At 44.8% G+C, this 12,881-nt stretch overlaps 1 protein-coding gene across 1 annotated transcript; it reads right to left on the bottom strand.

Annotated features, from left to right (window-relative positions):
* Positions 1–4,525: 4,525 nt before the first annotated feature.
* Positions 4,526–9,963, bottom strand: Rps15a (ribosomal protein S15a). Its single transcript, XM_005323702.5, has 5 exons — positions 9,846–9,963; positions 8,451–8,588; positions 7,848–7,927; positions 5,711–5,796; positions 4,526–4,662 (listed from the first exon to the last, which is right to left on the bottom strand). The coding sequence occupies exons 2-5, from the start codon at positions 8,581–8,583 to the stop codon at positions 4,569–4,571; spliced, it is 393 nt and encodes a 130-aa protein (XP_005323759.1). The 5' UTR covers positions 8,584–8,588; positions 9,846–9,963; the 3' UTR covers positions 4,526–4,568.
* Between the last annotated feature and the right edge of the window lie 2,918 nt (positions 9,964–12,881).

The following is a 12,881-nucleotide window of genomic DNA, read 5'->3' as shown; positions in this document are numbered from 1 at the left end:
TTTTTAAAAGGATGGTGACACTCCCTTTGATGGGTAAGATGTTGGAAATACACAGATAAGTATCAGGTTTTGCCCTGAAGAGCTCATGTATTAAGAGATCTCCAGGCTCCAAGCCCACAGATGTGCCCAGCCACAGTAAACATCTTCTAAACAGTGGGAGAGATGAGAACATGAGATACATCATGATACAGAGCCTAAATGGAGCAGACTGTGGGCTAGAAGCATTTAAACTCTGGCTTGATCACTTCCTAGCATGTTAGACAAAAGGCTTTATGTTCTGGGCTTCCCTTTTGTAACTGGAAATATTGGAGCAGAAAATGGTACCCATGAGGTGGAAGTGTTGAGCTAAAATTAGATACTACATGCAACACCCTTAGGTGGACATCTGCTGCTGAAATCTAATTGTCACTCATAGTAAGTGGTGGGAACTTTAAGAGGTGATAGGCCATTGAAGGGCCACCCTTACAAAAAGGATGCCTGATAAGATGGAGACCTGGGCCCCTCTCAGTCTGAGCTCTCCACTCTGCCCTTGTGAGGAGCAGACCTCCTCCTTTCCAAAGAATGTGGCGTTAAAGGAAGTAGAACCCAAGTTCTCGCCACCCATTTGGCTTGAACTTCCCAGGTTCCAAAACCATGACAAAGACATCACGTCTGTCCTTTGGCATTATCCTGTCTGCATTACCTTCTCAGGGCATGCTTTTAGGACAGGTGACAGGAAGTATAAAATCACATTCTCCTGAGCGGAGGATTTACCGTGGAAGTGACATTTAGGGCTCTTAGGAAGGTGTCAGGGAAGAGGCACAGGTACTCCAGGAAGGGTGAAGCCAAGGCTCCGAGGTGAAGCCCGTGGGGGTCGCAGGAGGAGCAGGCATATTTTGGGAAACAGTGTGATGCTAGACGCACAAAGTGAGCTCCCAGCTTGGAGCGAAGGAGAGGCTCTTAGAAAGGAGTGCTCTTGGCTCTGGCACTCCTCCCGTTGAGGCAAAGCCAAAGAGCCTCTAAAGGAGACACTTAGCACGCACTGGTGCACAAAACCTGCTAAGTGTGCGGGAGGCCCTCGGCGTGCTCTGTAGTCTTCTGAATTGTGACTCTCTCTCAGCCTCTGATCAAAGGCACTATGGGATGTCTAGACTAATGTGTTAAGCGCTGCACCTTTTTCACGTACCGGACACCTATTCACCTATCTGTGGATCCTAGACCCAGAGCCCAGGGACAGGGCAGGTGCTGGGGCCCCTTTTCAGACTATGTCCAGGTGGGCCTGGACCATCCAAGATGCCATCACTCCCTCCTTGCCCCCAGTCCAGGACGCCTGGTGGCCAGCAGTGGCAGAATGCTGGCTGGGTAGAGTGTGTAACTTGGCCCTGTGCAAGTCATGCAGGCAGCAGGAATACAAAACTAGCCCAGCCCCTCAAACTCTGAGGGCCAGCCCCCGCCAAGCAACCTCAGGTCACTTATCTACTTACAGGGTGTCAGAAACGTAGGCCAAGGCCATCTGCTTCCTTGATAAAATAAAAGAATGTATCACTGAGCCAGGTGCAGTGGTGCATCCTATGATCCTAGCTTTCAGGAGGCAGAGGTAGGAGGAAAACCAGGTTTGAGGTCAGCCATGGCAACTTAAGAGACCATCTCAAAAGAATGTGCAGGAGTGCCCCTCCCTGGATCCAATCCCCAGGACCCCAATACATTAAAAAAGTTTTTTTGGATTAAAAAAAAAAATCCATCAACTGGTCTGGTACTTTCTTCCTATTCAGATTTTTCTTCTCAACTCTGGCCAGTTCAAAGGACACACAGGAGCTGCACAAAAGACCATTTTCAGGCCTTATTTCGAATTTAAAAGTCCATACCCGGGAAAAGCTGATGATTCAACCCACATGGGTTTATTAAGGCACTGGGTTCCATCTCCCAGCACTGCAAAAGGAAATCAAAACAAAACACCAAGACAGCCTAGCCCCTGCCTCCCTGGAGCCTCCGCCAGCTCTCTGAAGACCCTCTGGGCCCCAAACTCACTGACAAACACAACTGTGAAGAAAAGTGCTTAGAGGTGAACACTATGAAGCAGTTTCCATCTTCCCCGGCAGGTGAGGGAGGTTCCAGTCCCCTCATGACAGACAATGGAGGACAGCACAGCCAGAAGCTGCATTCCTCCTCATGGGTTTCTAAACATGAGACGCCCTCAACCATGCCTCGTTTTCAAGGGGCTGGTGTTGGCCCTATGTCCAGGGCCAGTCTCTGGCATTCCTGGCTACCTCCCACATCTTACAAGGCCCTTCTCAGAAGGCCACCCAGCTACTAAACGAACATGTGGCTATGTCCCCAGCATCTGCACCAGGCCTGCCCTGTGACGGTGCATTCCCACCAGCTCAGTGACCAGCAGCTCTGCACTTCAGCTTCTTCGGCTTGAGCCCCTTCTAGAACAAGTCCTAACAAGTGTGTGCCAAGATGGTGACCAACAACAGCAGCAGGATCTAAACTCCCACTACAGAGCGATCACAGCCAAGCAAAGTAAACACTGAAAATACTGTTAAATACTAAAGAGCTGGACTTTTGTGGAAAGGGAGATGTTTATGCATATTAAGAGAATTTTGTCCCTTTTACAAAATAGGTATTTCCCCTGGGACTCTCTTCTGTAAGGTAGCAATCACAACATTCCCCACACTTGTCACACACTGCTTTTTTAGTTTTCCTGGCACATGTTCAGGCTGAGCTGTGAACCCCACAAAACTGTACACCTTTGATATACAGAATCATCTGGGCTGAGAGCCTCCTTGTAATCACCTCAAATGAGAATGGCAGGAGCACTCCACTCTGGGCTGAAGAGATGACTCACTGCTGCCAGATCTGGGTAAGAAAAGTCCTAGTCATGCCAGGCTGGAGCCCCACACTTCTCATCAGCAGGGAGACTCTGAAATGACTGTTCACATGGCTGCTCAAGTAAGCTCCTCAAACTCAACCACTGACTGCAGGAACACCAGAATAAAGCTGAGTGGAGAGCCAGGTACCAGCAGAATATGCGAAAATAATTTTGCACAAACACGTTCCTAAGCCTGGTTTTCTTTCTCAAAACTAGAAACTTAGTTCCCCAGAGACCCTTCCTTTCCCCATTGTACTCAGCCAGCCAGGTTAACACATCCCATCTTAGGAAGCCCCTTTAGACAACCTGACAAGGGACCACATCTCTACTCAGGTAGATAGTTCAAGTTCACAGTGCTTTCTGAGGAACTACCTGACCCACCCTCAAAGTAGCCCGTAAGGGATAGTTACCAAAAGAATCTAACTCAGCCTTCTCTGAAAATGTCCAACCTAGGTAACAGAGGTCCACCAGACCCTGTAATTAGGTCTGTCTTACAAAGCCCAAAGTCCAATCCCACCATCTTCTGGCCCACAGAAGACAACTGAGGAACAGAATGGGCCTGTCAACTCCCCCATTCTTCCCACCCCATGCCTGGCATGTAACTTCTGCCCACATGGACAGTTCTCCTTGGCCAGACCCACAGAATCAAGTCTAGCCTGCACTAACTTGATATTCAAGTAAATTAAATAAATGTAAATCAGTGTAAAGATATGCAATTGCGTGGGCTGGGATTATGGCTCAGTAGTAGAACGCTCTCCTAGCAAGCGGAACACCCTGGGTTCAATCCTCAGCACCACATAAAAATAAAATATTGTATCCAACTGAAAAAAAAAATATTTTAAAAAAGATACACAATCAAAAAACCCATTTTATGATAAATTACTTGCTGTAATTAAAACTGTTGGTAAAAATTCAGTGGTCCAGTTTCCTTGCCTTAATGTGGTCCTTGTTAATTTGCACTGGGCTGGTGGCTGGGCAGAGGGTGACACAGCCCTACTCTATCTCCCCTGCTGCTCTGTGGTGGTTGAGCTCTTTTAAAAACACTTCCCAGCAAAGGAGTCCAAATTGTCTCCAGGTCCGGGTATTCGTTTTATCTGTTATCCCTGAAATCTTCCTAACAATTCAAATGCAAAGAAACCATCCTGTAATGCAAGGAAATCAGATTGATGCTACTGCCAACTAACTGCAGACAGAACAAAATGAGCCAACACCCCCCCCATGCTGTGACAGGTCTACAGAAGAAAAACGCCTCTCAGAGTTCCCAAAGGTGTTTAAAAAGTGACTCTTTTACTCACACACACAACTAAAATGTTACTGACATGCCACAGTGTTTACTGTGAGATGAGTCGGGGAGCTGTGGACTTTACCTGCCTGTCTTATGAGCACTTACACAGTCAGAAGCGATAACCACGTTTTTAGGAATATTTACAACAGTATATAAAATATGTTGTCAAGCTCCACTGGAAATCCCCAGTCCTTCCAGGGTATAAACTAAGTCTCTAGAACCTGAACCTCAACCCATATTCAACAACCTAGGGCTATACCCAGCATTCTCAGGTGAACCATGACACGGTATGACTGCAAGACTACCTTGGTCACTCCAGGGAAACAGCATTCACCAATTACCACAGCAGCTGCACACTGCCATGAAAGCTCAAAACAACCAAGTAGAAGGAGAGTCCAGTGAGGCATTTTATTATATGTATATTTTACATCCCTAGAAAAAGAATCCCAGGATTTTTCCTCCTGTGTGTTTTCTTCTTGCTTCTTCGTGGTCCATGATGCCAGCAGAGGTTGTCAATACAATGAAACTATGAAGTGAGGGAAAAAAAAAAAAAAGACTGGTGAGCTTAACAGTTAATATGCGGCTGCTTTCTGCTACAGAAGAAAAACACCACGCCTCTCAGTGGGTAAGCGTGCCTCCCTATGAGCCACAAGGGCACTGATGTTGCCACACAAGCTGGGGACTATCTGGGCCAACAGCATGCAAACATGACTCCTGAAACCAAAGATCCAAATCCAGAGACCCCCATCTCCACACATTCAGAGCACTGACCTTTGCAAACATGGAGATTTTAAGCTTAACTAAAAGCAAATGCAGGAAACTCCTTTAACTTAAAATGTTGCCACTTTATGCACTTGGGTAAGAGACATGAGTTTACCCCATGGCTTACTATGAGACCAATGCAACATATCAGCATCATTATTGGACAGAACTAATTCTCCAAAGAACATCCAATACAGTAACAATCACGAAGTGAGACCATATTCACCCATATCACAAACACAATTGGGGGAGTTAGAGGACTTCAGTTCTTAACCACAACAGCATTTACCGTTTCAGATCCTGAAGAGCTTTACCAGAATTAAGTCAGGTAGTATCCAAAGCATCTCTAATCCAAAAACCCAAACTTTTTTGAGCATCATGTTGATACTCAAAAAAGTTCTTGGTTTTGGAGCATTTCAGATTTCTGGATTAGGGGTGGCAACCTGCATTACCATTTTACAGATGAGGAAATCAAGGCTCTCAATTCTTTCAAGTGGGAAAATGAGGATTAAGAAAAAGATTTTCAACTCAAGCTTTCTTTCATCAAAGCCTGGGATTCAGAAGCCAGTCCAGCAATCACAGGTAACACAGATGGGAACTGCACTATATGCAGCAAGCAGACATCAAAGTGGACCTTAATCTGCTGCTGTCAGTCTAGACTGTGTCTCAGAACCTAAAGCCTAACACATGCAACGTGGCACCTGAGCTAATTTTTAAGTCAAGCTGACTGGGAGAAAAAAAAACAAAAGCAACCAAGCTGCATCACAGCAATTTATAGCACTAATGTTTCTATTTGAGGAAAACCAACTTACCCAAACTGACGGGATGGGAGCAGATTATTCTGCCATTTTTCCAGGTCTTTAAGCTGCACATCAAATCTGGGGCTTATCACTCCACACTGGGAAAGAAAACAAAAAAAATTTTCTTTAATTAAATTGTTTACGCTTTCACCACTAAACAGAAAAACTAAGTAACACAAAGCCAACCAACATTTTATGGGAACCTATTCTGTGTAATCTGATGTAAATGTCATTAACAAATATCAAAGCGAAATTACGCCTGCCCACAAGAAAAAGTCATGAAAGAGAAGGAAAGCAATACTGGCAGCACAGTATCCCTAGTGTGTATCCTGGGGGCTGGAGAGCTGAGAGCCCAAGTCAGGTAAGACTAGGGTCAGACATCTTCACACTTCACAGAAATGAATCTGTGGGGTCAAATAGTGAACCTAGAAACTAAAAACACAAACTCTTGACAGAAGGCACAAAGAAGCAGTTCTTTCAATTAATTCCATTTCTTTGCTACTGGACACAGTAACCATCCTCTAGAACAAGAGCATCTGACACTGTAATCACTTGACTATATGCAAATCCTAAAACAAATGTTCAAGCATCTACTAACTTCGTTCACAAAATCCACTCTATAAATCACTAGTACGCTTAGGAGACATTCCTTTCCACTTCAAAAACATACTGTGAGGGTCAGAATTAGAAAGAATGGTGATTCCAAACCCTACTTTCAGTTCTTCTAATGGCCAATACTATAACAAAACAATAGGCTTAAAATTAGCCTTGTAGCAGGGCATGGTGGTGCACACCTTAATTCCAACCACTCAGGAGGCCAAGGTAGGCCCAAGTTCAAGGCCTCTGTAACTCTGCAAGACCCTGTCAAAAAAAATCAACAGGCCAGGCACAGTGGCACATACCTGTAATCCTAGCCACTCAGGAGGCTGAGGCAGGAAGACAGTGTGTTCAAAGCAAGTCTCAGCAAAAGCCAGCACTAAGCAACTCAGTGAGACTCTATCTCTAAATAAAATACAAAATAGGCTGGGGATGTGGCTCAGTGGTTGAGTGTCTCTGAGTTCAATCCTGATAGCCCACCAAAATTAATTAATTAATTAACCAATTAATTAACTGGGAGGGGGCAAGGGAGACTGAGGATGTAGCTCAGCAGTACAGCCTATGCTGCCTTGGGTTCACCTCAGCAGCATTACCAAAAAGCAGCCTTGCAAAGTTCTTCAAATCTTTCACAAAAACTTCAGATTCTGTAGTTTTTACTTAACATGATGCACATTCATCATACAAGGAAGCAACTTTGTAAAACCAGCTGGATTATCAAATAACCCTACCAATCCAGCCACTGCTGGTAGCATGACTTTGGAAACCCACTTTCTTGGCCTGTTCTTTTTACCCATCTATGTTGGACTACAGGACCTGCTCCTTGCAAATCCAAAAGCTATGCATGAGCCTGAATGCAGAAAGCAGAGTAGCAGCTAACTGCTGCTACTCTTACCTAACTGGCTGACACCAGCTCCCAAATACATGCAACCAATCCAATCACGAAGTCATATGGATCAGAATCAAACAGGTCTACCCAAAGGAAAGGATCAGGGGAAAGGAGAGGGAAAGCACTGGGGATTTAAACTGTGTGCATTTATGAATATTTCAAAATGAACCCCACTATTATGTATGAGTATAATGCACTAATAAAAATAATTTTTAAAAATAGGTCTCTCTGGTTATACTGATGATAAATCGAATTGAAATGCAGACTAGACCTCAAAGACACAAGTGAAGACCATGCCTGAACATTGACCTTTAAATCAATTCACTGAACCCCATTTATGCAAAGTTACAAGATGCATAAAAAAAAAAAAAAAATCACCTAAAGAGAAAGGCCAAGTTAAGCTACCCAAGTTCAAACCACTGAGGTGGACAATATAGAATCCAAAAGTCAAATACCACTACCACTATAGTTTCAGTAATCACCCCTCATCTCTCTTCAGACAGCTCACATACCACAGGAAACTGACAACTGCAAACACCCCGGAGAACAAAGTTAGATGTGATATGAAAGAAATGAACGACTATGGCACCACTATTTGGTATTTATAAAAACCCTTACAAAGTTAGAGAATTCTTAAGGCTCTGCAGTGTGTAAATCAATCCTTACCTTGTTTAACCTGCCTGTGAGGTTGACAACAATTTTCCCAGCTCTGTGATCATCAATGATTTCAAACTCGCCAATGTAACCTATAGAATGTAAAAAACCATATAAAATAAAAGACATCAATTTGAGACTTGAACCTTCATGCTTCTCTTAATATTCCTGCTCTTGCCTACTAGAGTATTCTCCTCACCTGGAATGACAGTTGATGTGCACCAGAATTAAGTTTTCACTATATAAAATTCTGGGAGCAGCACCCAAAAGAAACCAACCTGCAATTCTAAAAGGGATTACAATCCCTTTGCCCTTCAGTTTCCCACTTCCAAAGACTAGTTGTGTCAAAGACACAAAGCAACAACCCTTCCTTTCTATTCCAAAGAACTCTTGAAAAAGCTCAGGAGCCTATCTGTATTGCAAAGACTTGTCACTTAGCTCCCAGACACAAGCTTCATGACTCCTCAGCAGTTTTCATTTGTACAAATGACCTCCTCTTCCAAGACCCACAATTCAACAGTATTACTTCCCAGGTGACTGACACACTTCCCCCACCCCATTTCTACAGGACTGGTTCCTTAAAGAGTCTGACACAAAACAGGGCAACACACTCACCATGCTTCATCATCACAGTTAGAAACCGGACAATGACTTTGGAGCACGGCCTAATAAGGACCTGGCGTTTGCCTCTCTTTTCGGCATTGTTGATGCTCTTGAGAGCATCAGCCAGGACGTTCATGCGCACCATTATGGCTGTTCAGGAAGACAAAATGGGTTTTACAAAATGGAATTGCCAACAGTAATATACATCCAGCCATCACAGTACCACTCTTTTCCTTCTAGTCCCCTTGTGAGGAAGCTTTTTTAAGTCTATGCAATATTCCGGGCACCCAGGAAAATTCCCCACTATGGCGGGAAGTGCCAGCTATCCAAAAGAAAATGTCAGGCACACCCCACTATTGAGAACTTAAGCCAAGAATCATCAGCAATGTTTCCCAAATTTGAAAATCAGCAACACCCGTCTTATTAACAATGTCCTTTAAGTTAATTCACTTTCAACCTTCTCATATCCAAAAATGCTACTTAACGTTCATCTATTAAATACACTAAAACCTATGATATTTCCCTATACCAGGTTAAGATACCCAAACCCAAGTGTACCACAGTGGCAATCATTTCCATTAAAAGCCACCACGAATGGTGTCTTTCAACGGACACAAACTGCAGGCACACTAATAATGATTCTTTCAATATATTTACTTTTTATTGAATCTGTTAATGCTGCAGTCAGTCCTTGCGCTGCTAAAACCATGCCAAAGGAGGAAATGGAATAATGCAAAACCTTATTCACCTATCACACAGCACATTAAAACTTGATTCATATGTATTTTGGGAATTTCACAATCTAATTTTAAAAAGTACAGGAGTTGGAAATAAAGTTTCAAAAGCTCCTATGTACGGAAGTCAAAGCGTGTTGCAAGAGCCGAGCGTGAAGATCCAAGCTGCTTCCTAAAGTCCAACAAAACCAAAGGGTCTGAGGAGGAAACCCGAAGCACAGAAGGCTGAGGTCAGTGCCCCGCAAAGTGCCGATCCCGGCAGAACGCGACTTTCCCGGCTCAGAAGCCCGCAGCAACAAGCTGCACGACCCACCCCGGCCACCGTCCCCGATGCTTCCCGCCGGCCCGAGCCAAAGCGCTGCCTCAGCCGCTAAAGGAAGTACCAAGCGCCGCAGGCCGAACCGGGGTTGCCTGGACTACTGCCTTTCCCGCGGGTCGAAAGCTCCGGTTTTCAGAGCAATGTGGCCTGCACCCCTCGTGCCCGGGATCCCCGGGTGCAAAGGGTGGGGCGCCCGGCAAGGGTCTTCTGTAACTGTGCCCAGGTCCTCACAAGGCCAGGATACCCGGCCCAGGAGGGTCCCATAGTCTTCGCAGGGCATCGAAGCCTAGGCTCAGACTCGGGATGGCTCTGATAGCCGGCGGATGGAGTTGAAGCTCTCAGAGAGTTACTTACCGGCACGAAAAGATGGCGGAAAGAGGACGGGAGGGGCGAGCGCACAGTGTTATGGGAAGCGGGTGAGCTCTCGCGAGACTTTCAAAGTAACGCCAGGGAAAAATAGAGCTAGTTAAAGGTGGATGTAGGGGCGGAGCCTCTTCAGGCATTTGCAGTTGAGAATCGATAGAATCTACCTCCCCAGGTGAGTCCTGGAGGAGAGGCACAGGTAAGGAAAACATTGGAGATTCGACGAATTTTTAGCACTTACTGTGCAAAAATAAGAATCTGAAAAAAAAAAAGCCCTGGATATTTGCTAATTTTAATTACAATAACAGTTCACAACTTTTTTTTTTTTTTAATTTGGTGCTGCGGGTTGAACCCAAGGGCTCTTTACCACTGAGCTACACCCCCAGGCCTCTTTATTTCTCATTTTGAAATAGAGTCTTGCTGCCGGGCGCGGCGCGGGTGGAGGGTGGCCTCCCTAAATTGCTGAAGCTGTCCTCGAACTTGTGATCGTCAGGTTCCGGGGTCTGGGATTACAGGCGTGCGCCACCATCCACCATTTAGAATGAAGTTTGCTGCTTGCAGCCTGGAAGAATCCAGAGAAGCCATTCATTGCCTCTGGGGAGGGCATTTAACTTCCTTTCCTCCACATCCTTTTTTTTTTTTTTTTCTTTTTTTGAGACTCGTGTGTATGTTAAAATGTTTTGTTAGTTGGTAGTTTCTTTTTTATTCTAAATCTTAGAACTTACTTATTGGAGGTCCAGCTGCTTTTTCCCAGTTCCAGAATACAGAGTTTGGAAAAGAGCCACAAATGATTTGAAATTAACACCCAGAATTCTGAATCAATGGCTTTTATCCACTTGGCTGCACCCAGACGAGAACTAGTTTGGGTTAGTCGTTTATTCTTTCTGGACCTTCCCCAGTTGTAGACTGGGGGTACTACTACTACTAATAATAAAAGCTGCCTCTTAAAGGTTGTTTCAAGGAACAGATGAGGTAGTGATGGTAAGGGGCTTGAACAAAGTCTAGCACATACTTAGTAGATGCTCACAATTTTACCTCTGGACAGAGCACAGAGTTTTGGGTACAGCCTAGGGCCCAGGGTCTGATCAACTAAGAGGAAGAGAACTCTGGCTCCACCTTCTCTTGGAACTGGGTGATCTAAGTTAACTCACATTTGAAATATTTGCAAGAATCCTCTTACCTCATGGCTTCCACCCTCAACTTCCCCTTTGCCCACCGTGTCTTTCCCACATGGCGATCAGAATAACCCTTTTAAAACTGAAGTCAGAGTAGGCACCCTCAAAGAGCACTCCGCCCCTCCAACCCCACCCCCACCCGTCATTCTTAGTAAAATCCAAATTCCTAACAAGGCTTATAAGGTCCTACCTGGTGCAAACCTCTCCTTACACACCAAACCTCATCCCTGCCCCCAACCCCATATCTCCCCTGGCTTGCATTTTTTTTTTTTAACACTCCAAGCTTGCTCCACCACAGAGCCTTTGACTTTGCTTTTCCCTGTGACTGAGCATGAGCATTTCTCCCCACAAGTCAGCCAAGAGGTCCCCAGCTTCTCTCTGCTCTCTGTTCAGCCACGTACAACCACACACACAGCCCTCTTCCTGCCCACCACCCCCAGCCCCGCCTCCATGTTTCTCCATAGTGCTTTCCACTTGTAACATTGGAAGTATAACTATGTCAGTCTCCCAGCCCTGGACCATCGGGTTCCAAGCAAGCAGAGATTTCACCGCTACATTCCCAACTTCTAGATAAGTACCTGGCACACAGGAAGCTGATACACAGTAGATGAATAAGTGAATAAGCAAATCCGTTTCCCCTTCTATAAAGTGAGGATGATACCAGCAATCACTTGAAGTTCCCAGGAGGATAAATGACAGAATTCATAGCAGGGAGTGACTCTACTCCCTGCAGTTATTCTACACTGTCTCAGTCCGCCACATTCGCAGCCACCATGTCTCAGATTATAAGCAAACTTTGACAAAAACAAAGCTTCCGGTTCCTGTGTCTCAGGGATTTAGCATTCCCTGCTTATATTTTGTTACAGAAGGACCGTTTGCTTTTTAAGTGAAAATTCTTTTTTCATACTAGTTCCATATACATTGATGACTTGTTTTACTAAAACTGCACTTTACTGTAACTGAGGGCCTTAGCAACAGTTGAGAAATTAAGGGAACAAAATCACTTTCCTTCAAGAGCCTTAACACAAGTAGAATACTAGCACATGCACCCTCCATGTACTGCTTTCATTTATTCATTCAACAAACAACTCATGAGTACCTGCCACGTGCCAGGTGTTGTAGCAGGTGCTGGGGAGTGGGGGGAACAAAATCATCATTTTCAGCCCTTTAGAGATTTGGATTGATGTATGAGAGATCCTCCTGTCTCAGCTTCCCAAGCCACAGGGATTTCAGAAGTGTACCACTCTGACTGGCCTCTCTAACTCTTGATCAATGTTAAAAATGAGGCTGTTTAGAGCAACACAGCAAGACCCTGTCTCAATAAAAGGGAGGGGGTGTTGTCATAATCCTAGAATGTCTACTGCCCCCCACTTTTTTTTTTTGGTACTGGGGGTTGAATTCAGGGGCACTTCACAATAGAGCCACATCCCCAAACTTTTGTTTTTTTTTTGAGAGGGCCTTGCTAAATTGCTGAGGCTGGCCTTGAATTTGTGATCTTCTTGCCTCAACCTCCTGAGTGGCTGGGATTACAGAAATACACCACTACACCCAGCTCCACACATAGAAGTGACCTAGGGAATTGTCAAATGCTACTTGATCTGTGTCATGAGGGTATTACCAATCTGTGACTGCCACCAAGTGTTTTTCTTAAGTGCTTTAATTTTTTTTTTTTTTTGATGGTTCTTGTTTTTTGTGGTGCTGGGGATCAAACCCAGGGTCTCATGCATGCTAGGCAAGCATACAACCATGGAGGCACATCCCCCGCCCTTTTTATTTTTTACTTTGAGACAGCATTCCTCTTAGCTGCTTAGGGCCTCTCTGAGTTGCTGAATTTGTGCTTCTACAGCCAGCT

The sequence above is a fragment of the Ictidomys tridecemlineatus genome, chromosome 10 (genome assembly GCF_052094955.1).
Source record: "Ictidomys tridecemlineatus isolate mIctTri1 chromosome 10, mIctTri1.hap1, whole genome shotgun sequence".
Classification (NCBI taxonomy): domain Eukaryota; kingdom Metazoa; phylum Chordata; class Mammalia; order Rodentia; family Sciuridae; genus Ictidomys; species Ictidomys tridecemlineatus.
This window is presented reverse-complemented; position numbering and strand designations above follow the sequence as displayed.